This window comes from Sylvia atricapilla, chromosome 2 (assembly GCF_009819655.1).
Source record: "Sylvia atricapilla isolate bSylAtr1 chromosome 2, bSylAtr1.pri, whole genome shotgun sequence".
NCBI lineage: Eukaryota > Metazoa > Chordata > Aves > Passeriformes > Sylviidae > Sylvia > Sylvia atricapilla.
This window is the reverse complement of record NC_089141.1, coordinates 41419217-41441677: the sequence shown is the minus strand read 5'-3', so window position 1 is coordinate 41441677 and position 22461 is coordinate 41419217. Positions and strand designations below refer to the sequence as shown.

Genomic DNA, 22461 nt, shown 5'->3' with positions numbered 1-22461 from the left:
GATGTAAATTACATATTTACTTGCGTTTCCACTCTTGTTTAAACTTCCAGTTTAAGATGTCACAACATGATCCATATACCACACCATAACTTCAGTGGAAGAGAAGCTTTTACCCCGTTTCAAGAAAGATAAACAGATTTCATATCAGGACCAGATGTAACACCAGTAAGTTGACTTTTTCTCTGAGAAAGCTTTTTCCAATGGATACAAATCTTAAGTGGTCATTTTGCTTGTATCTGTTTATATTCTTTCTACTCTTTGTGATGTGGAATTGTAATTTCAGCAGAAAAGCTGACTAAACAAGGACTGCCCGACTGAAAAAGCAAATGTCAGCTGCTTTTATAGTGGACTCTGCTGTTCATAAACACCAGTGTCAATGTTCTGCTCAAAATGCATTCGCAGTAATTTAATTTTTCAGAATGGATTTCTTCAGAGCACAGCACAAGGCTTCTGCACAGTAGATTGCTGAATTAATGCTTGAACTTTATACTGAAAACTGAAAAAGTTGTCACAAAGTGATCCTTTCTTTTTAGCTCTTATTATTAAGATTTTACTCTTTAACCTGCTTCAGTAACATTTAAGTAAATACCTTTTGCCTGTGAACTAATCCCCTCTAAACTGTGATTGTTCTCTCTCTCTGTCCAAGGCTGTCTGCTTTACTTCTGGCAGTTGACAACACAGAATTTCCTCAGGAGAGGGGATGTGTTGTCACAGTCAGTATTGCTTTTAGGGAAGATGGAGCCAAACCACAGGGCTTGACTGCAGCATCAGCCCTAAGCCCTAAGGAACCATGGAATTCACCTTGGATTTTGCTTAACTGAAGTCTTTGCTTTTATTGCTAAATAATAAAGGGGTTAGGGAGCCCGAGGGCCATGGGTCAAGCAAGCTGGATTCCCGATGCTCCACACTGCTCAGTCATTACCTACCTTCTGTGCTCAGCTTTGGGCAGCACCACTTGGCTTTTCCTCAGCTTTAGTTTGTCAAAGAGCTCATTTCAGGGACAGGGTGCAAAAGGGACAGTGGATAGCACTGCCTGGGGTTTGGCTCAACAGCATTTCTATGCACTGGTCGTGCATATAAACTGGGTGCAGTCAGAGTCTGGCAGAAAAAGGAAATGCAAACCAGTGTGAAGACCAGTGGAACAAGAGATACTAAGCAGGCAATGTCTACTGGTTAGACATTGTTTCCTTTTTTTATGTCTCTGCTTAGAGTAACTGACTTAATTTTGGAGTAAGGTTATGTTACTTTCCAATTAAAACTTATATAATGTGTGAGCTATTTCAAGTATCTTGGGAAACTTTGTGGAATGAAAATCTTAAGCAGGGAGTACTGCTGAAGTCCTGATATGCCAGCTGCCTGAACACAGGTCAGGACACTCCACGAGACTCTCCTCCATGAAAGCATTTGTTTTGGGAGCTGCCCATGAGAACTACTCAATAAAGCAAAACATCTTGATTATTGGTGTTATTCAGAACTTCCATGGCATGTTTAAGGGCTTGGAAGCAGGGCTGGAGACTTAAGAAAAAAACATAACTCTCTGTCTAACAATGACTGATTGCATTGATAAAATTTACAATGTGTGACTTTGCTGGTAAGTTTAATTCCTTTAAAGAACAGGACAGTGGGTTGGAAAGGGATGCTGAGGAATGTACACACCACAAGCTTCAGCTACTGTACAACCATGTAATTTCAGGTTTTCCTTTGGCTTGATGGGCCCAAATCCAAAAGTAGTGTCCAGGCAAAGGTAAGCTTAGAGGTACAATGATTGGAAGGTGTCTGGAAATTCCAGGTGAGTCCTGAGAAGCACAACTGCCTTACTAGTTGTTTATTTTATCTAGTCTGAACTCTGTATGGAGCACTTTTTGGAGAAAGTTTCCAAAGCCATTATTTTCTGTGCTGTGGCTTGAGAAACACCTACAACTGAAAATTTGGTCTTCTACAAATCAGAATCTAACTCTATGGGAAATCTCAAGGACTCTCTACCATAGACAGAGGTAGTTTGGGGAAAGCATAAGTGGAGGCAAAGCTGGGTTTTGTATGTTAACGACTTTGATGAGAATCTAGAAGATCTGTATCTAGATAGAAAAAAAAAATCACATAAAAGGGTCTGAGAGCAAGATCTGCTCTCTCTTTACTGAGGATATAATGTGCAAAAATAGTACAATGATCAGTAGGAGTAGCAATTTTTGATTTCAGATAGATATGGAATACAATAACATTATATTCCATATACATGGACAGTCTGTGGTGAAGAAAAAGACTTTAAGGACCTTTTGTTTAGTCCTTTCCTACCTGCCATTGCTTGATAGGACATTTCTCCCTTTTCTAAGTGTCCTTTAAATTTCACATAAGGAGCATGTGCTCTGTCAGTTACTTTAATTTTCAGAGAACAAACATATCAGTGTACCCCCTGGACACTATTTCCTCCCCACAAAAAATGCCAGGATGCACTTTTGGTTGCAAGGATCAACAGAAATTTCTGTCAGCTGCATGAAAACATACTACAGAAGACTCATTTTGCTACGTAGACAATATCTTAGAAAAGACAGACACAGCATAAAGGTTGTAGGAACACTGTACAAATAAAAACCCATTAAATGCCAACTGAACAGGAGTTCTTCATTAAGACTGCTGTAAAAAAATGCATGAAATGCAAAGGCACACCCACCTTTATTCACATTTTTAAATATAAAGATCGTTTGGGAAGATTTATTAACTATGCAAGTTAGACCATTATTTGAATGGATTCTCTGGTTTCCCATTCACTGACTACCCAATTTTTTTAGATGTTTAAGAAGGAGCAATGTCTTCTGTAAAACCACAGGCACTCAGAATGAGATTTTTGTGCTTAGAATACAACTTCAGTATTTCTGAGAGGTGTTTACTGCAGATACAGTGACTGTTTGCATATGAATATGTCTTCTCAAGGAAGTCAGAGCAACAAAAGCTAAATATTTTTTATTATTAAGTATTTTAGAGTAATATAAAAATAAAGTACCAGCATAATTCAATTTACAACAGGGAAAAAAAAAGCAGCCATTTTATACTTGACGTAGAATTGTCATCAATATACAGAAGTGTCTATTTAACTAAGCTTAAAAAACCCCAACCCCAAAACCCCTTGATTCATTACACACTTTGATTTTCTTTTCTTTCACCATGGAATTAAAGCACAGCCCCCTTTTGGAAATGTAGTTTAGCTGGTTATATCCTGAGTCCTGGCTTTTGGATCATCCATTCTGCCCAGTCATGTTACCACTACTAGATACAAGATCCAGCATTTCAGGAGATACACAACAGTGATGAATCTCATAATTTTAAGAACACAAGACAGCCAGTCTGCCCAAGCAAAGTCCTTGTAGGTCACAAGGAACATCAAAGCAGTGCTTGGTGGTTTTAGACTGTAGGATGAACCTAAGCAGAAAAAAAAATGTTTCTCAGTAACAGGTTATTGAAAAAAACCTCAAACCATCCACCAAATGCTAATATGTATAATGTACCATGCTTGCTCTGGATATAAATTTTGTGAAATACCAGTTTGAAATGTTAAAACACTTGGTGCAAAAAAAATTGGTTTCTTCTAAAAGCATGCTGGATCCTTCCAAGTCACACCCAGGGTTTCCATCCGGGATAGAGACGGCTCAGATTTTTAGGGTCCATGGCTTGTTGTATGAGGAGGTTCACCTGCCCTCCCACACTGAGCACTGTTCCCTCCTCAACACCTTTCAGCTTCTCCTGAAGTCTCATCAGAACACGCTCAGCCACCTTGTTAAAACTCTGGTCATCACTGCTGCCACAATAAAAAAAGGAAAAACAGGTGCTCTAGGTATGGATCCTGAACAACAACCAGCGAGAAAACCATAAAGCAAGGCAACAGTGCAGCAAGAGGAGGGTAAGAAAAAAATCTTTTACCTGGCTTTTCTTTTAGGTTCTTGTGGATCAGTACCAAGTGTAGAGCTCATGTCAGCCTCATCCTCTGGCCTCTGCTGCAAATACAAAGCTTTCAAGGGGTTTATGGTCCAGTCGAAAAGAGGATCATAGAGCAGCACCTACACAGAAAATAAATCTCTTTTTAATTTCAGCTGTTAATTACAGCTTGGTCAGTGTCCTAGCACTGTTGGACATGCTCACACTAACCACAATATTAGGAGGGTTACTGTTTTGTTTTTTAATCAATAGAATTGGGCTAAATTACTTACTTGATGATCCAACAACAAAACTGCCTCTGATCACTTGCAGGGATTTGCGTTGTTCATACTTCACAAAGTTTGGCCATCAGTCCCACCCCAGCACTGAATATGTAATTTTTTAATACATTGCTAGGCACTAAAGAGAATTATTAGCTTTTAATGCACAGTATAACCTGCTTTTAAATATCAGTTTCATTCTCTTCTTTGTGACTTATGCAAAGAGGATTTAATTCAGTCAGTATTGCTCCTGCTGGGAATGTTGCACTATGGCTAGAAGCATGTAAGTATTGAAGAGGGAGAACTGCCTGAAGGAAACAGTTCTCATAGAAAATGCAAACTGGGTATAACTTTATCAAAGATTACATGAATTAAAAAATCTGACCAACACCACTATGTTCTAATTCAGTACAAAACACCCAAAATGAGTATTTGATGCCTATGAAGACAAAGAAACTGAAGACATTCTGGCAGGTTATTGTCCAAAAGAATGAAAAAATGCTTACCTCTACAATAGTCAACAAAGCTTCTTGAGAATTTCTCATAACAGCCATTGTTTTCTCACAGCATCTAAAAAATATTTTATGGTATTTTAGGTTGTTTTTGGTAAAATGAAATAGTATTTTTGTCATTTAAATAATGGATATTTGTACTCTACTTAAAATTTAATTTCTAACATAGGAGTAACCTCTCTGATTACTCTAACTTGGGGAAAAAAGAGAGAAATTCAGACAGGTAAAACCAAGAGAAGACTGTGTAGTTCACTGATTATTATTTCTCTGTGGAAAGGGATGACCTGTTTCACTGAAATATTCTGATGTGCAGAATTAACCACTGAGTTAACACTGCCTGTTAGGGTGTGCCACAATGGCAGAATTGCTTGGCTGGATGAAAACGGGCCAGGGGTGCTCTGGAACACACTGGACAATCTTGGTAGCATTGTTTTCCACGAAATGAGCAGATCCAGTAGCCAGACTATGCGCAATTCCTGAAATCTCCTCAATGACTTTTGATGCAGTAGTGGTTACCTCCATCCACTCCCGAGCAAACTAAGCTCCTGGAGGGAATGCCAAACTATCCTATGGGACAGGTGAAAGAGGGATCAGGCCTCCTGTCTCCCTCAGGACAAGAGCACACACACTGAAGTCAGCTGAGCACGCTCTCAGCCAAGGGCCTGTTCACCACTTACACCTGTGCTGTTAAGTACAAATCAGGCTGGCTGAGGCACAAACAGTGTCTGCACCAGTGCCTTTGATACTCTGATTTACTTCAGCTGGAGCCCAACAATTCATGTTTTTCTGTATCATGGTTTCAGAAGTAACACCAGACTGTCAATTTGACAGCATCATCTTGAGACTAGAAGTGGCAGTGACTGCTCCTTCATGGGACAAAGGTGTACTAGAAACTACTTATTAACCTTAATTGCTGCCTTAGAAAGACAACCTACACTATTTATGTCTTTAAAGACATGAAATCTGGGGGTTGCAAATATTACTTCATGGACATCATCGAAGTCTGGAATGAGAAATGTCCTGCTTTTTAGGAATCCCTTGGGTCATTCTCAGAAGGTAGGATGGACAAAAACTCAACTCATTTGGGATTCTCTCTGGGTTTTTTTTTTTTTTTGCAGTCCAGATGTATTATGGGATTTAGATTTTGCATTTGCAAAGTAATATATGATCCAAAAGGGGAAAAAGACTCCAAATTACATACATAAAACTAAACAGAAATGAGAGTCAAAGCAAATTGGCTCAAAGACCTGTAACAGCTCCAAATATATAGTACAGCTCTGAAAGAAATACACAGTTCTGAAGGAAAAAAAGATCATTCTGAAGCAACCCTTAGGTGTGGAGCCTTTGGAACCACTGAGCCCTCCCTGAATTCCACAAGAGGGTGACAATAACCCATTAACAAGTGAACAATATGAAACGCCAAGCAACAAAAATGAACTTGCAGCTGATTATATAAATAGCAGCATAGGAGTTAAAGGTCAGCATTAAGGCTTGGGTTTTACCAGCAGAAATTGGAGTCCCCACTCAAGCATCAGAACTGTTTAACATGTAACAACCCCAATGCTGGAAGTATTCTGGTGCCTCCTCATCCCTGTGCACTTCAGGAGCACTGACCTTCTGAAGACACCTTCCACGCCGGTGATGCCCATTCCATCCACAATGTCCCTGGTTAACCGAAATGGAACAGTCTCTGGTGTGGGAAGGATTTTGCCTTGCTCAAAAGCAACCCCTAAATGAAACGATAATAAAAGTGTTTTTAAAAAGTTAAAGTAAAGAAAAATTAAGGTTCTCTTGCTGTCCTACTTACCCAGATCTATATGCACTAGTTCTGCTGTTTGTTCATCTATCAAGATATTCTGAACATGTCTGTCTCCAAGTCCAAGAATGTAGCCAACTGAAACAAAAATGTAAGTGCTGAAACCATGTCATAAAACCTGGGGTTATGTTTTAAAAACATAAAGAAAGTCAAAGAAAGATTACTGGTGTAACAGGTGAAAAAAAATTAAAAGTGAGAATATTTCTACCCCCATACTGCCCAAGGAAAGAGCAAATGCCATTCCACAAATCCAAAAAGAAAATGTTGACTGAATGAAATTGCAAAAAGGTTATTCTTGTACAGATGTGCATTGTTTTACCTACTCCACAGATTTCTTTCCCATTTCTACTTGTAGATCAAAGTTTTTTCAAGTAATACTGCAGCTTTAAAAAGAAATTAAAAAGCAAGTGCATAATCGAATTAGGTTTTGTTATTATTACTATCATTAGCAAACCCACCAACAAAACAACTTTTGTCTAAGTCAATTTTAAAACTATCCAGCAATCCAAATTATAAGATCTTGTAAGCCTATGTAAACCTATTTCAGTGCTTTACTGTCCTTAAATGTAGAAAAACTCCAAACTACATTTCCCTTACTGTAATTTACACCTGTTAACGTTTTTATTAGCTGATGGATATGGACAGCATTAGCATTTCCTACAAAAATCTTTCATCTGAATTGTACTAAACTGCAGATTTTTTTTTTCTTCAGTAAAAAGGGAGTGCACAAACATGTTGCCTTCTACAATGGGATCTACTGCAATGTATACAATCTACTAACAAATGTCTTCCAGAGACTCAGTACAGAACCGAGTCATCAAAAAACAAAAAAATCCATAGTACTTACATTTAAGTACTTCTTTTTCTTTATTATGACAGGAAAATCAAAAGGAAATACCCCAGAGCTTAAATAACCATTTCATCCATGGATAATAATGCCAGTACAAAGACAGTACAAGACTGAGCTTTTCAATTCAGCTAAAGCATCACAGGCTGCATGTGAAATGAATAAATGATAAACCAAAACAACAGAAATAAAGTCAGGTAAATAACCACAAACTAACAGTATCTAAGAAAGCAAACCACTATATAAACAAAGAAACACAGAATTTCATCCTTCCTTCTGCAGCAAAAATAGAGGTGTGGAGGAACAAATTAGAAATCTTAATTACAAAACTAATGCTGATGTTTTTGCTAACTTTTTTTGCTTCCTACTATGCCTTTTCTGACATGTGACAAAAGCAGGACAGCCACTATGTCTGAAATGGCATAAACTTTTTGGTTGTGCAACCTAAGAAGCTACTGTAAATAATCCAATACCTATAGAAGATGTAGCCACACTGCGAGTGTATGCCAGTCGTTTCTCAAACCACACAGCCGGGTCCAGGAATTTCTCCATGCAGAAATACCGGAACACAGGCTGAAAATTCTCACAGACTTCCATGAAGATTCTGTATTTCTCTTCAGAATGTTTTTTTTGGGCATCCTTTAAACACATAAGATATGTTTTACCCATGAGTAACTGCTTCAGAAGAAAATTACCTCTTCCCTCCATCAAATGCTGTTCTCACTTCTTTCTTTCTGAACTAAGAATTACTGTCTTTTTTTGCCGCAATTATTAATGTACCTATCTGCCTTACTAAACAATTCTATGTTCATACACAACTCAGAGGCTAAAAACCATGGGAAAAACCACTCCTATTTCCTTGATGCAGCAGGTGCATGTATTTTATAGGCATGTGCAGGTAAATGGATCTTGTTGGGAGACCCTTCCTTTCTCTGCGCACTGTTCTGGTACCTCTGCTTATCTGATGGCCTCATATCACTGTGAGAAAATAATTCACTCATTCCCATACAAAAGCTCCACAAAGCAAAAATTAAATATATTTTTATCCTGTAATCCCAGCAGTGCCTCCAAAGGACCTGCTTTTCAAGGCCCAGGATGGTGTTGCAGGCTGTAGCATGAGACACAGGGTAGGTTTCCAACCATCCCGTGGTGGCTTCTACCATGGTCAGCACATGACACTTGCCTTGGTGGTTTTGAGGCAGTGTGATGTAATCAAGTACTGTAGGAATTGCAAAGGAAATAGATTCTTGCACAATCAAGGGTATATAAAGTAACAGGTATACTTGTCTGCAATTTTGTAAACTTATGGTGAAGTGATGTGTGGAACTGAACTGAAACTCAGAATATCTACTCATTCCATGACCAACTGGTCATATTCATTATTAGAAATAGAGAAAGTATAGTACATAGTTCTCTGTAAATTCTACCCTCCACCCTCCTCCAAGTAAATATTATGAATCAGGTAATTTTTGGTATTTTTTTAAGTTATTTTCACTCACCATCAATATTTTATGACACTGAATATTGGAATAATCCTTTGGCCTGTATCTCTTGTGAGCTCCTTCTTCAGCATTCACAAGGAACTCTCCGATGGGAGTTGTTCCTGAGCACCACTCCAGAACTCCACTTCTCTGGGAAAGGGGAACCACCTGGAAAAGCAAAACCATGGAGGGGAGGGTTCTACACACAAAACTATGAATACACATCCTGCAGAGCTTGGGTGCATATTTCTGTTTTTTTAAAAAGAAGAAGAAGGCCAAACCATGCAGCTGACCACAATGTATCTTCCAAATACACGTGTATAAAAATCCACTCAAATGTTTTCTACCTAATAATTGCAATTTTTTTCTAGCCCAGAGAACCTTCCACTAGACATGCCAGCACAGCCCAAAGATTAGCTACTGCCTGTTTCCTTCTTATTTTCTTTTTTTATGCAAGTCTCTTTATCTCATAATGCAACACCCATTCTATTTTTCCCTGCTGTTGCTCATTTTAACAGACATAGAAACCTGACTCTTACTTGAATGTTGTTCAAAAAATGAGACTTTAACTCCATCTGAGAATTCTTAAAACCAGGCTAGCAATTCACATAAGCACCTTTAGAGATTCCAGAGTGCACATTTCTCATTTGTCAAAGAGAAGAGCTTATGCTTCGAGAGTACTTATTCAGAGGTATTATTCACAGTGATTATAATAACCCCAAGTACATAAAAGAGAAGGAAAAAGGAAAAGTTCCTGTTTAAACACATTTTCTGCATTCACAGTAAAAATTTATTGCAATTCTTATTCCCAATTCCAATACGATTTGGAATCGTATTGCCAATTTCAAAAGAAACCAGTTCAAATTCTGCATGAAAGACCCTAGATGGGACTTCTGAATTCAACTGTAAGGAATACGGCAAGACTAGAATTAATTATTAATTAAGGAATATCACAAGGCAAATTAATGAGAATTCATAAACAAACTTGTATGTTCAAGTTTAATGACTAGCAACTTACAAGTTAATGACAGTGCATTACCTAATTTCTTTTCAATTACAAGTTCATATAAAGAAATCTTTGAAGAGCATTTAAATATATATTGGATATCAAGAAATTTATTTTAATGATTTGAAAAAAATTAAATTCTAATAAGCATATGGTTTATTCCATACCTTAAGGCACAGTGACTATTTTAATAGCACATAAATAAAAATCCTTTTATATATTGCTTTTGGGTTAAAAAGAGAAGGGGGAAATACGCTTTATTTCTCTGCTGCTGCAGCTGTTCAGGGTTACCTTGTATCTTCGGATATTTAATTTCCTCTTCCGTGTTTCAGTGTTTTGCTGGAGCAATGTATTGCACATCTTGAAAACTTGTTGCATGACAGCATCTTGTCTCAGGTCATCACGCCCCTTCAGCAGAAACACAAAAAAGCAATTAAAAACACTTCTCAGCATCCATTTCTGTCAAAGCAACTAAAAAAATTATTTTAAAAATTGCACAAAGCACAAGTTACTTTTCCACAATAATAATTTATCATAAAATGTAATTAACAGAGAAAACCAAATACTGAGAAAAAAACCCTAAGTGCTCAGCTGGTTAATCAAAACCATCATTAACTTAAATCACCTCTCTCTCTCTTTTTTTTTTGATTCACGTTTCAACCAACCTACATATCTTATGGGTCTCTTTTTAATAACAGGTGTTTCATTCATCATTATTTAGCAACCCAGCATACAGGTGAAGCAGCATCATTTGGCACTGCAGTTCTGATTACTGAATGCAGATCTAGTGATTCATGCTTCTCTTTAAAGCTTTCAAAACTAACCCATACTTAGCAGCAAAACAGAATTCTCCCAGCAACTGCCCAATGTTTTGCCCAATGTTTGCATTCAAACAGAGAATGAAATCAGCTGAGTCTAGAAAGAAATAAATTTTTTTACAGATTTTTCCTTCTATGTGCATATTTCTGATTGCCTCTGAATTGCAAACGCTTTTTTATATGGGGAAGGAGAAAGGAGGAATTTAACACAGTATGTTGATGTTTTATTTACAGTACACTTCAGGTCACCAGCTGAGACATGACCAGGCAAGTCTGGCAGTCGTCAGGTAAGCTACTGGATATTAATTACATGCACTGCTGAAAAATAATCACAAACATATTTAATATCATTACTTATTATTTATATTATATTACTTATTAATACTTTGCAATTTTGATTATTAAAGCATTCCTCAACTGAGAAAACTGACAGTGAAATGTGAAAAGTCTGCTCATGGCATAGAAATGATTAACGACAAAACTGATAGGAGAACTTAAAAAAAAATGCAGCATACCAAGTCTCTGAGATGTCATGACAACTGACAGAACCCACCTTAACAAGCTGCCTCCTTTCTTTACCATCTGATCCTACACAATCTATTATTTTAGGCAGATTAATGCCTCCTGCTAAACGAAATTCTTGCTTGAAAGAACTTATTGTGACCAGATTTTCATATTCTCCCGTGGGATCCACCTGAAATTAAAAATCTGTTTAAAATGAATGTAAATATTACCTCCATTTCACTCAGACAAAGCAGTAATAAGTTGTTTGCAAATCTCATTAGCAGACTATATGCTAAATATTAATATGAGCACTCCATCACCTACAAGGATAATACCACAAAGGCTATGAAAATATGCTGAGCCAATGTATTTTTTTTCTTATTCCTCCTTGTTCACCTCCATTAGTAGAGGGGACGTGGTGCTGCCGACTTCCACTAAAGAAGCTGTGACACAATGTTAGCCTATCCCAGCTAGCACTGTCCCAGGAAAGTGCTCACATATGCCTGGGGAGCCTTTGGCTTAGACAAGGCTGCAAATGGATCCCATCCACAATCCCAAACCTGCTGCAGGGTACAGGATCTGTACCTCAGCCACCCCCTGGATCCTCATGCCTCAGAGCAATCCTAGTCAGCCCAGCTGTAAGGAAACACTGCCCCAGCAGGCTACATCATAGACCTGCAGCCATTTCAGTCAGTCTGTACTGCAGGAGAAAAAAGGCAAAGAAAAGAACCATCCAGTTGTAGAAAGGAACAACACCTGGGGCCAACTGGAGCCCTACAAACAGAAGTTATTTGGGATGGGTGGCAACTTCTGGCCTCTGAAGTCAAATACCTTAAAGCATTCCCTTGACTTCACAGACACAGCCTGAGGGATTTCAACAGAAGGAATTCTGGCTTTGCAACATTTAAATTTAGATGCTGGCCCAAAAAACAACTGAAACTGCACAGTTTCCCAGGTGGAGCATGTGGCATCAAGAGGTGAGTGCCTGTGCACCTATCCAGTCAACTGCTTATGCCAGTGGGAATGGATCATTCCCCATTACTGAATGGTAAAAGCATAGGAACAGCAGAATAGTCAAGTCTATTGATGCTCACACCTTTTGTGACATTCAGCGCCTCCCTGCAACTCTGAGCTAGCACCTACAATACAGGAGATTGCCACTCCCAAATCCCCTCTGTGAGTTATGTAGTTCACTATGATATCACCTTTTGATAATGGGAGACCACTCAGAGGTAACAGTGGCAAAGGTTTGTACAATAAACCATTATCCAGCACACCTAATACTGGGGGATCAAGGTCTTCTAAGGAAACCATCTCACCCTGCACCTCCCACCTGAGAAGAAAGTATCCCCATAGATGGACCTGTAAAAACCACGGGAATTGGATTAAGAGATGACTGCCATTACAAAAGCTTGAAGAGGATTCTATGCTTCTATGATGATGGTATTATAGTGTATATTTTTTCAACTTCAGTCACCTTAATTTCCATGGTAGGAACAGCAACATCCTCCAAGTTCTTCAGTTTAATAATTGGCTGGTCAGCTGGAATACTTATTCCTTCTGTAATTAAGAAGAATTAATATTTTTAAATTCAGACCTATAAAAATACACCTGAATTGACAAAATCCAGCTTACATTTCATTTGGGACCCAAATACTCACTGGATACTTTTACTGAGCTGATGAAGATGACCACAGGACAACTGGTGATTTCTGGATTTGCATACTAAGGATCTGAGCCCTACAGTGCAAGTAATTACTGTGACGTTTAATCCAGACTACATTCTATATCTATCAATAATAGAACACAATGCTAGTACCTCTTTTAACTAGATATCACTATTTAGAGATACACTTTTTAATCTGAGAAAATAAAACCTATCTTCATTATTAAAACAAAGAATAGTTTTCCCAAGACTTACTTCTTTGACATTTCCATGGACTAGAATCTAAATTTGCTAATGTGATGTAAGCATCACAAAGTGCTTCGATGTCTCTAACCATACGAGCTCTTCTTTTCCTTACAATATTCATTATAGTACTAGCAGCTTCCATTCTGTCCTAAAAAAACCCAATGGAATACAGACATCAGATCTTGTAAGCGACACTTTTTAATATTAAAGAGGCATCATAACATGCAGTCAATTAAGTACAATTGAGATATGTCCTATGAAAACAGAGCAAACTGCAGCAATGGGCAGCCCTTTGTGACATGACCTGAAATAATTACAAGAAAAAAATTCCGTGCTGTCTAATCTGAGACAATGAGTAATGTAAAATATTCCTGGGGATGGAGAGGGAACAAACCTGACCAGGCAAAGTGCAAAAAATATGTGAAAATTCTTCAGAAATAAGGACAGGCAGGTTTTTAGATGTTCTTCCACCATCTGCCTGCTTCTGTTATTTTGTCCCAGCTGAAGAAAAATATCTTGTATGCAAAAGACAGAAACCTGTCCCTGCATTCCTTCTGTGCCTGGCTGAGAGACTTAGTTTAGCATAATCCCACTCCTAAGGGATCACAAAAGAGCTACGGATGTGAGAGAAAGGCAAAAAAAAAAATATCCACGTTAAAAAGTGGTGAAAAGATGTACCAGTGCAGGGTAAGAGGACAATGACAACCAACCATATAAGGCCTACAATGATGGGGGAAAGAAGGGGCAATACTTTAGATGTGGGATGATTCTAAAGACCGATAAACTAAAGATTATGCAAAAACAACATTAACATGAAACCACAGTTTAGTATTACCTATCAGCATGGCTTTTAGCATATCAAGGACCAAAAGATACCCTGCACAAGGCAAATTGCTTAGATGGAACATGTTAGCACTCAAACCAGAAAAAAAATACTCAATTCAGTATGTACTTTCAACAATAAAGCCACTCAAGTCTCTTGCATCTAAAATTGCTTTTACAGAATGACACATCAGGGACTTTTATCACAAGAGTCACAATAATCAGGGCTATTTGTGGCACAAAATATTAACTGCATTTTGTTCAACCCTGTAATGATCTCTTTCAATAATAATTACCTACGCATGCACAAAAGGGGGTTTTAAATTATTAAAAGTACTGTTTCCCTCCTACTGCTTCTTAACCAAAGTATGCTAATGAGTTTTATACTAAAATACCTCTTTACATGTTTTGGGTTTTTTCATTTTTTAATAAAATTAAAAGATTGAATGTGATTAATAGAAGTTTTTGTAGTTACCACATCAAGCTGGGAGATTTCTTTTGGTGCATTTTTAATTAACTTATTTCTTCTTATTGCATCTGGTTTTGTGAGGAGTTCATCTTTGTTAGCATTAGCCAAAGCTAATATTATAAACAAAGTATGATGTGGATGATCCAGTGAAATTCGAGACATTAGCTGCCAACAAAAGAAAAAAGATCCCATTATTGAAAAAAGTACAGAAGAAAAGAAAACAATACTTAATTAACATTATTATTTCTTTTTAACATCTAAGGTTCCTAAGATGAAATAAAAAGTAATGCTTACACGGTATTTCCAAAATTGAAAAAACATTCAAAGTATATTTCTATAGCTGCATAAGTCTACTTTTATACTGCAAGAAAATCAATTAGGTAGAAATGAAAGAAGTCCCCAGTCCTACTCCCACCAATACTGATTTGGCATCACTCATTTTAATACACTCTTATCACCCACGTAACTTGTTTTGCTGTAACTGCTCAGAGGAAGGTGGATATTGTTTAGAAGCAGGCACGACCAAGCCAATCAAGATATCTTTAGATAAGAAAAGCAAAAATTACATTATTCAAAATTTCATGAAATCCTAAACCACCCATCATCTTAGTTCCCATGCGAGCAGCCAGCTGGTACATCAGAGGCAAGAACTTGTATGAAGGGATCTTCTGGGCATTTTCCTGTAGGAGAGAAAACTCAGTTAGAGAGCTGTACTAAACACCTGACAAAACCTGCAATAATAATAAAGTACTTTTTTTTAATTAATTAAAAATTATCATGGCTGTGTGATCAAACAGCAATTCAGTGAGTATCACATCATCTTGGCCTATGTCTCCTAAATGTTCCAAATCCTTCATGGGAGTACTATTTTCTATTCTACCTTTCATGGCTTTTCACCTGAATGTATACATAATATAAACAAGAATACTGTCCCTAAGGATGCTGAAGATGGGTAGATTCCAAGGTATGGGAAGAACAAGTAAACAATCATGAGATATGTTTAATCACACAGACTTGTCAAATTAAAATGCTAATTAAAGTTAAATTAAAATGCATTGAGAAATACAGGTCTCACTGATGAAAAACTGATAAACAATGACAACTGAAGAAAGCAAGTTTTCGAGAAAAATTAAGGAGCTACATAATTAATCTTCTAGAAATACAGGAGAAGGAGAAGAAAGATGGATATTTATTTGTCAAAGCATTAGGAAAAAATGGAGCAAACATATACCTTCATCATTTCATTGACTCTATCAACTCCAGAATTTTCAAGCCATAGGGAACAGAGTCGGAATATCCACATATCATGTTCTTCTCCACTTAGTAAACAGCTGATGTAGTTCTCCACTGCTTTACACAGGAAGCGTTTACGATCCTCGGTCAGGGCTTGTATCGCCCCTATATCCAGCTCAAGTTCTCGCCGAACCTTCACTATGTATCTGTGTGAACAGATGTCATGTTTAAACAACCAATTATTTCTTAATGAACTTACAGCAAGGCCCTCCCTAAGTCTCTCAGTAATTTAACTTTTTTAAAGTCGTATGTACAAGCACAGTGAAATAAACAATTAAGAAACTGTATTGTGGGAGCTACTCCCTTCCCATATGTGCACACAGACCCACGGCTCTAAGTAAACTTCCCATTTTCTTGACTTAATCTCAATATTGGTATAAATGTGAATATCCAGTACAGATAATTTGTGTAAAGACTTCAATTTCCAGCAGCTGAAGTTCACTTGCAGTTGCTCTTACTAAACCTTTAAGAATTCTGTATTAAATCAATTCCTACTCTATTACTATATGTGTGTAACAGAGAAAAATCTCAACTTATTTATTTACACTATGTAACATTTTTGTCAAATAAACTGAATAGATCCAGGGAATAAACATGAATTCCAGGCCATGATCATCCATACTGTGTCCTTGGCTTAGGTTTGGCCCACACTATCCATCACACCTAGACCATGTCCAGGCACAGCTGAGAAACCATTTCCAACGAGCACTATGGATCTGGCCACTGCTTTGTGAAGAAGAGAAAATGCAGCTGTAGAGATGTGATCCATGCTGCACCAGTTGCCCAGAGAGTAGAGCTGGAGCCTGTGACAGCTCCACAGTATCCATTTGAATGCTCACCTGTTCATCTGAACTCCACTGTCCTTGAGGAGACCGACCTCCTCCTTGGCCTTCTTCAGCAATGCCTGCTTGTTTTCAAACTCCGAGGATTTCATGTAATTCTCAATTCGCTGGTACTGATTATCAGAGAAACGAGCCAAGGAGAGGAAAGCCTTCATCTTTCCTTTCTTCAGCTTATCACTGCTGTCTCCATCGTGGCTTGCAGCAATTTCCACAGCCTAAAGGAGACATTATAATAATAGTAAGATTAATAATTAGATAAATAGTACTGCATAACACTTGATCAAACTATTACCACACAAAAACAGAAGGGACACGGGAAGCTCATTTTGTTCAATTCCCGCCCGGCTCAGGCAGGGTCATCTGCTTGAATAGATTATTAAATATTGCCTGTGATGGAATAAATTTGCATAAAAAAGAAATATAACATGCTGAGTATTTTTCTCCTAAGTGAATTTAATCTTTGAGAAATGATGTGGTGCAAACAGTCAAAAAAGATTATCCTGTATGAAACAGGTTTAATAGCTGTTTAATAGCTTTAATACAGGAATTTTCCATGCTTATCTATCTTTTAGAGGCACGACGTTTTAAAACAGTCTTACAGCCTTGTATCACAAGATGGTGAGAAAAAAATGGAAGACAATCCAGAAAGTGCCAAAAGTATAGGAAATTATATATGAAAATAATGGATTCAAATCATCAGAGTGAAGAAAGCATATGGATAGCAACAGAGAAAGGCAACTATGTTGAGTTTCACAACTTAGCATGAAATAAAGAAATGCGGAGTGAACAAATATTCATACAAACATTTCTACTACTGGCTAAGAGTTTAAAACAAAAAAATTACAGTACTTTGAAACACTAGAACAAGATATTGCAGCATCTCAGGGATAACCTTATCACTGTCTACAACTCCCTGAAAGGAGGTTGTAGGCAGGTGGGGGGGGTCAGGCTCTTCTCCCAGGTAACAAGCGGTAGGACAAGAGGACATAACCTTAACCTTAAGCTGCACATGGAGAAGCTCAGGTTGGACATTAGGAAGAATTTCTTCAAACGGTAATCAGACACTGGAATGGGCTGCCCATTGCAGGGAGGTGTTGGAGTCACCATCCATGACAGAGTTTAAAGAAAGACTGGATGTGGCACTCAGTGCCAGGGTCTGGTTGGCACGGTGGTGTTGGGTGACAGGTTGGACTCAATCTCAGAGGTGTTTTCCAACCTAACTGAGTCTGTGGTTCTGTGAAATACAATGGCTAAAGTAGCCTGAGAGACTACAGTACTAAAAAGCTGCCAAGTGAATAATCTGTCCTGAGAAGGAAGAGATAGGGATAGGGAACAGGAAAGGGAAACTAGACTAGCAGTTGTAATCACTGCACTTCTAAGCCAATAAAAGATGTTTCACTGTGATTTCTACAAAGCCATATTCTGAACATTTAACAAGATTACAGTGTTACACAATACAATGTGAAACCATAATATTTATATAAGAAACCATATTTCCAATATAGAAAAATAACAAAAAATCTACTTGTCATTTTAACACTGTATTTTAACATAGCACTGTCTAAAAGATTGTACATTTCAAAGACTGGATGCACCTTTTCTAAGTATTTCTGCATGATGACTGTAGGGTTTTCCAAGCATGTTTCTGCTAACCAGGTTCCGCAGAGCCTCAGGCACTCTGTATACATCAATTTCAGGTGAGGATCACTCTCAACCTTTGAAAAAGCAAGTTTTGGGGAAAAAAAATTAGAGAGGGAGGCATCAAACAAAAACATCTTTTACATATGAAGTAGGAAACTTCTAAAGCTTTTAAACCCTGAATAGAATTCAATCTCTGAGGCCTATTACACATAATGCATCTACAGAGTCATTTTCCTTCCACATCTATAGTAGTCAATAACCTTAAATCACATTCACATTCCATATAAGGCAAAAGAAGAATACATATTTTAAAATACCTGATAGTTTGAACAATCAAAAGCAGAATAAACCAATGACAAAATGTAGTAAAAATTTTAAAAATTCACAGCATGTTTTCAGAATTGTATTTTAAAATATCCTCATTTAGTCTGCAGTATCATAGACAACTCTAATGGTAACAGTCAGGAACCACAATAACCATGTAGGATCATCAAATTCTTCAGAGAGACTTCTACATGGAAACTTGCTAAAAAGTGCTTTGAGAAGACAATGGAGCAGGTTTTCAAAGGACTCTTCTCCAGACTGGATGTTCAGCTTTAACTGCAGAGCAGAATAAGTTCGCAAAATACGTTTTAATTTGGGGTACATATTAAAGACCATGTGACCAAGATGGCAACACTGACTGTGAAGTACGCATGTAAACATCATCAGCTGTGAAAATGCAAATTCTCCTTACATGGACAAGGTAAATGTAAGGACGGACTAAATTTTTGGAGGGCCTCATCAACTGATTTGTGGAGAGATTACAAAAATCAAAAGAGCAACAACTCTTGATTTTGCCCTGGTATGTATTGAGAACTTGGCCCAAAATAATCCAGCTTTTCTGAAGTTTGATATTCCTTAAGAACATATATAAATTTAAGGCAAATGTCTTATCCTCCAGAAATTCTCAAAGAATGCCATCACAGTTAACGTAAAGGCATGGACATATAGGCATTTTTACCACAGAGGTACACAAAATTAGGTTCTAGTCAAGTATTTGTAGACCATATTGTAACAAACATCATCCTGAGGGATCTGTAAAGGCTGGATTGATGGGCCAAGGCTAACTGTAGGAGGTTCAACAAAGTGTCAGGTCACAACAACTCCAGGCAGTGTCTGGGAAGTTGCCTGCCAGAAAATGCCCTGGGGGAGCTGGTCAGTAGCAGCTGGACATGATCCTGTGTGTGCCCAGGGGGCCAAGAAGGCCAGTGGCATCCTGGCCTGGATCAGCCATGGTGTGGCCAGCAGGACCAGGGCAGGGACCGTCCCCCTGTACTGGGCACTGCTGAGGCCACACCTCAAATCCTGGGGTCAGTTCTGTCAGTTCTGGGCCCCTCCCTGCAAGAAAGACATTGAGGGGCTGGAGCGTGTCCAGAGAAGGGCAGCGGAGCTGGGGAAGGGTCTGGAGCACAAGTGCTGTGAGGAGCAGCTGAGGGAGCTGGGGGTGTTTAAAGGAGGCTCAGGGGGGACCTTACTGCTCACAACTGCCATAAAGGAGAGTGTAGCCAGGTGGGGGCTGGTCTGTTCTCTCAGCCTACAAGCAGTAGGAAAGGAGGAAATGGGCTCAAATTGAACCAGGAGAAGTTTAGATCGGATATTAATCACTACAAGGATTGTCAAGCATTGGAACAGGCTGCCCAGGGAAGTGCTGGAGTCACCACCCCTATTTAAAAGGGATTAGCAAGACATGTACATGTGGTGCTTAGGGACATGGTTTAGTGTTGGACTATGAATAATGAAATCTTATATTTACAATCTTATAGACACACTTTGAAAACCCCTAACAAGATTTGCTAACACAGGATTTATTGCTTTCAGACATTTGAGAGTAGAAACCAGATTTAGCATTTAAAACTGCAGACAGGCTTTTCAATTTCTTCTATGGGAAAACTTATGAAAGTGGAATTAGGATATTAAATAATTTAATTCTTGTAAATTTATACATTATGTAACACATACCTGAAACCAATCTGCATCTAATTTTTTAATCATTGTTTTAAGTATATTCAGTGCAAGACTCTCTTCCTTTTTAGCCCAGAAAACCTGAGCTTCTTCAAGTTGCCATTCAGAAACTCCATTTCCGTTTGGATTGTGTTGTTTGATTTGAAACATAGCTCTTTCTGGAAGCTGAAATTGAAAAAATAATAATAAATAATTCATTAAGTAAAATAGCTGTATTTCACAGCAAGTTTTGTTTTTAGATTCTGTCTCCATTCTCTCTGTGCAGCATAGTCTGCCCATCCAATGATAAGAATTTATCTGCAGCAAAGATATGAAATTATTTTTCCATATACTTGCAGAAAATCATGATTTGCAGCAAAAATGGACTGGAATCAAACCTCACAAACTCTAAAATAAAGCGTCTATGTTTAACATTTTAATTTGGAGGCAGAGAAATTCTGTAATTGGTACCTATTGAATTAATGGATTTATAGCTTAGCAAATATTATTACATTATTACATGCATTATATACATTATTACCACAGAAAAATAATTTTTTAAAATGGCACCACCATGCACGGATACTTTTGCCTACATCTTCACATATGTCACTGTGTGTGAAGTACTGTCCTCATGATTTAGTATCACTATGACAGCACAAGGAGTAAACAATGTTTTTTAACAAACCTGAATATCTTACAGGATATTACAGCACTGCCACAGTGCTGGTGGCTGGGCAGGCATGAGATAAAAATACCTGAAATCCTTCTCCCAAACAGCTTCAGAGGCACTGAGTAAAGTGCTCTGCAAATTCATGACATCAAAGACAGCTGTTCTACTGATTTCATCATTATTGATCAAAAGAGTTAGAACCTTCCTGAAATCAAAGTTTAATGTAGTGTCACATATGTAAAGTGTTAAACACCTTTCCAGGTTCTGTATTTAGCTGGAACTATTTTCTGCAGAGGTCCTTGGAGGATACTGTTACTCTGTAAATTCTTGTGGAGTTACTCATCCAGATGCACCACCTAGAACAACCTAAGTCTAACTCTGGACCTTAAATGCATCAGCAACTGAAAAAACCACTGATACTGCAAATCCCAGCAAGTCATTCACAGAAAGAGATTTACCACAGCACAATGGTGTTTTGAGAGTATGAAACTTTGAAGACAACATTAAATACAGAGATGCAATGAAGTTATCTTTGCAGTTTTACTCTGGAAGACTACAACATAATGATGCAAGTGAAAGCTGGATATGTAAAACTGCATCAAAATGAGAAACAGAGCTAGAAGAGCATTCTTCACTAAAAATGTAGGTTTTGTACTACCTACCTCATTCAGTGGCCTATACTTATGAAGAAAATTGCTAAAAACATGCCCATAAATATAATTTATTAATACAGTCTACATAATTTAAGTCTCAGATTAATTGATTTATTGAATAAACTTAAAATACAGTTAACCGTTAGTACTGTTAAAAAATGAAGTTCTTTAGTAACTAAAAAAAACCCTCAACATCTGTTCCTGATCTTTCCTGAAATTTGTTACCTGAGTATTTTTAGCAGTTCTTGCCAATCTAGAGAGCTCCACTAGATGTTTGGTCAGGAGGTCTTTAATACACTCTCTTTTGGTATTTTCACTCTCCTTTTCAAGCAAGATTTCCAAAATTACAGTGCGCAGAGCCATGACAGGTTCCTGGAAATGGAAGTCACTGTCTTTGAGAAGCTGGGACTGTCTCTGCCATTTCAAATAAGCATCATTCAGTTGTTGAGTAGTAACAGATCTGCAATTGTTCCCAAAAGAAAAAAAAAAAGACTTGATATTAATTCTCACTAACTCTCAGTGAAATGCAAGATTAGTAAAAAGGAAACTGCTGAGAAAGTTCAAAATCTACACTTGAAGAAACAGTCATAAAACCCTACAATGGTTACCATATGCGGACTAAACTGGAAACCTTCCAGTTTTAACAAACATGAAGTACAACAACACTCAGGTGAACTACTCCTGTGTAAATATTTTTGATTAAGCATCAAAAACTTGTGTTAAAGGTTCATCAGCAAAGGGAATCACACTCAAATATAGGGCTGCTGAAAAGACTGCAGGGTGACTATTGGCTACCAAACTGATAGAACTATAGCAGAGAAAATTCACTGTTAATAGCACTACAGAGATAAATACCCTCATGTGATTGAAAAGCAATCTTAAGAATTTAGGAAGAATATTGATGGTAACAGAGATCCATGAAGAAAACGATTCAAACTGAAGCAGCTTTCAGTAAAGCTATGGATGTCATTATGGAAGTGGAAAACATTTTTGGAAAAGAAA

At 37.7% G+C, this 22461-nt stretch overlaps 1 protein-coding gene across 1 annotated transcript in view; it reads right to left on the bottom strand.

The window, feature by feature from the left end:
* Positions 1-2451: 2451 nt before the first annotated feature.
* The window catches only part of ATM (ATM serine/threonine kinase), a 57728-nt gene continuing 37718 nt past the window's right edge, over positions 2452-22461 (bottom strand). Inside the window, exons 46-63 of the mRNA XM_066313018.1 lie at positions 21685-21919; positions 20152-20319; positions 18105-18224; positions 16507-16724; positions 15606-15813; positions 14941-15054; positions 14381-14539; positions 13093-13231; positions 12649-12731; positions 11221-11361; positions 10141-10257; positions 8862-9011; positions 7836-8001; positions 6507-6593; positions 6314-6428; positions 4694-4757; positions 3913-4049; positions 2452-3790 (exon numbers count right to left, since the gene is read on the bottom strand). Of these exons, the coding sequence (XP_066169115.1) occupies positions 3607-3790; positions 3913-4049; positions 4694-4757; positions 6314-6428; positions 6507-6593; positions 7836-8001; positions 8862-9011; positions 10141-10257; positions 11221-11361; positions 12649-12731; positions 13093-13231; positions 14381-14539; positions 14941-15054; positions 15606-15813; positions 16507-16724; positions 18105-18224; positions 20152-20319; positions 21685-21919 (2605 nt within the window). The 3' untranslated portion in view covers positions 2452-3606. The remainder of the gene's footprint in view (positions 3791-3912; positions 4050-4693; positions 4758-6313; positions 6429-6506; positions 6594-7835; positions 8002-8861; positions 9012-10140; positions 10258-11220; positions 11362-12648; positions 12732-13092; positions 13232-14380; positions 14540-14940; positions 15055-15605; positions 15814-16506; positions 16725-18104; positions 18225-20151; positions 20320-21684; positions 21920-22461) is intronic.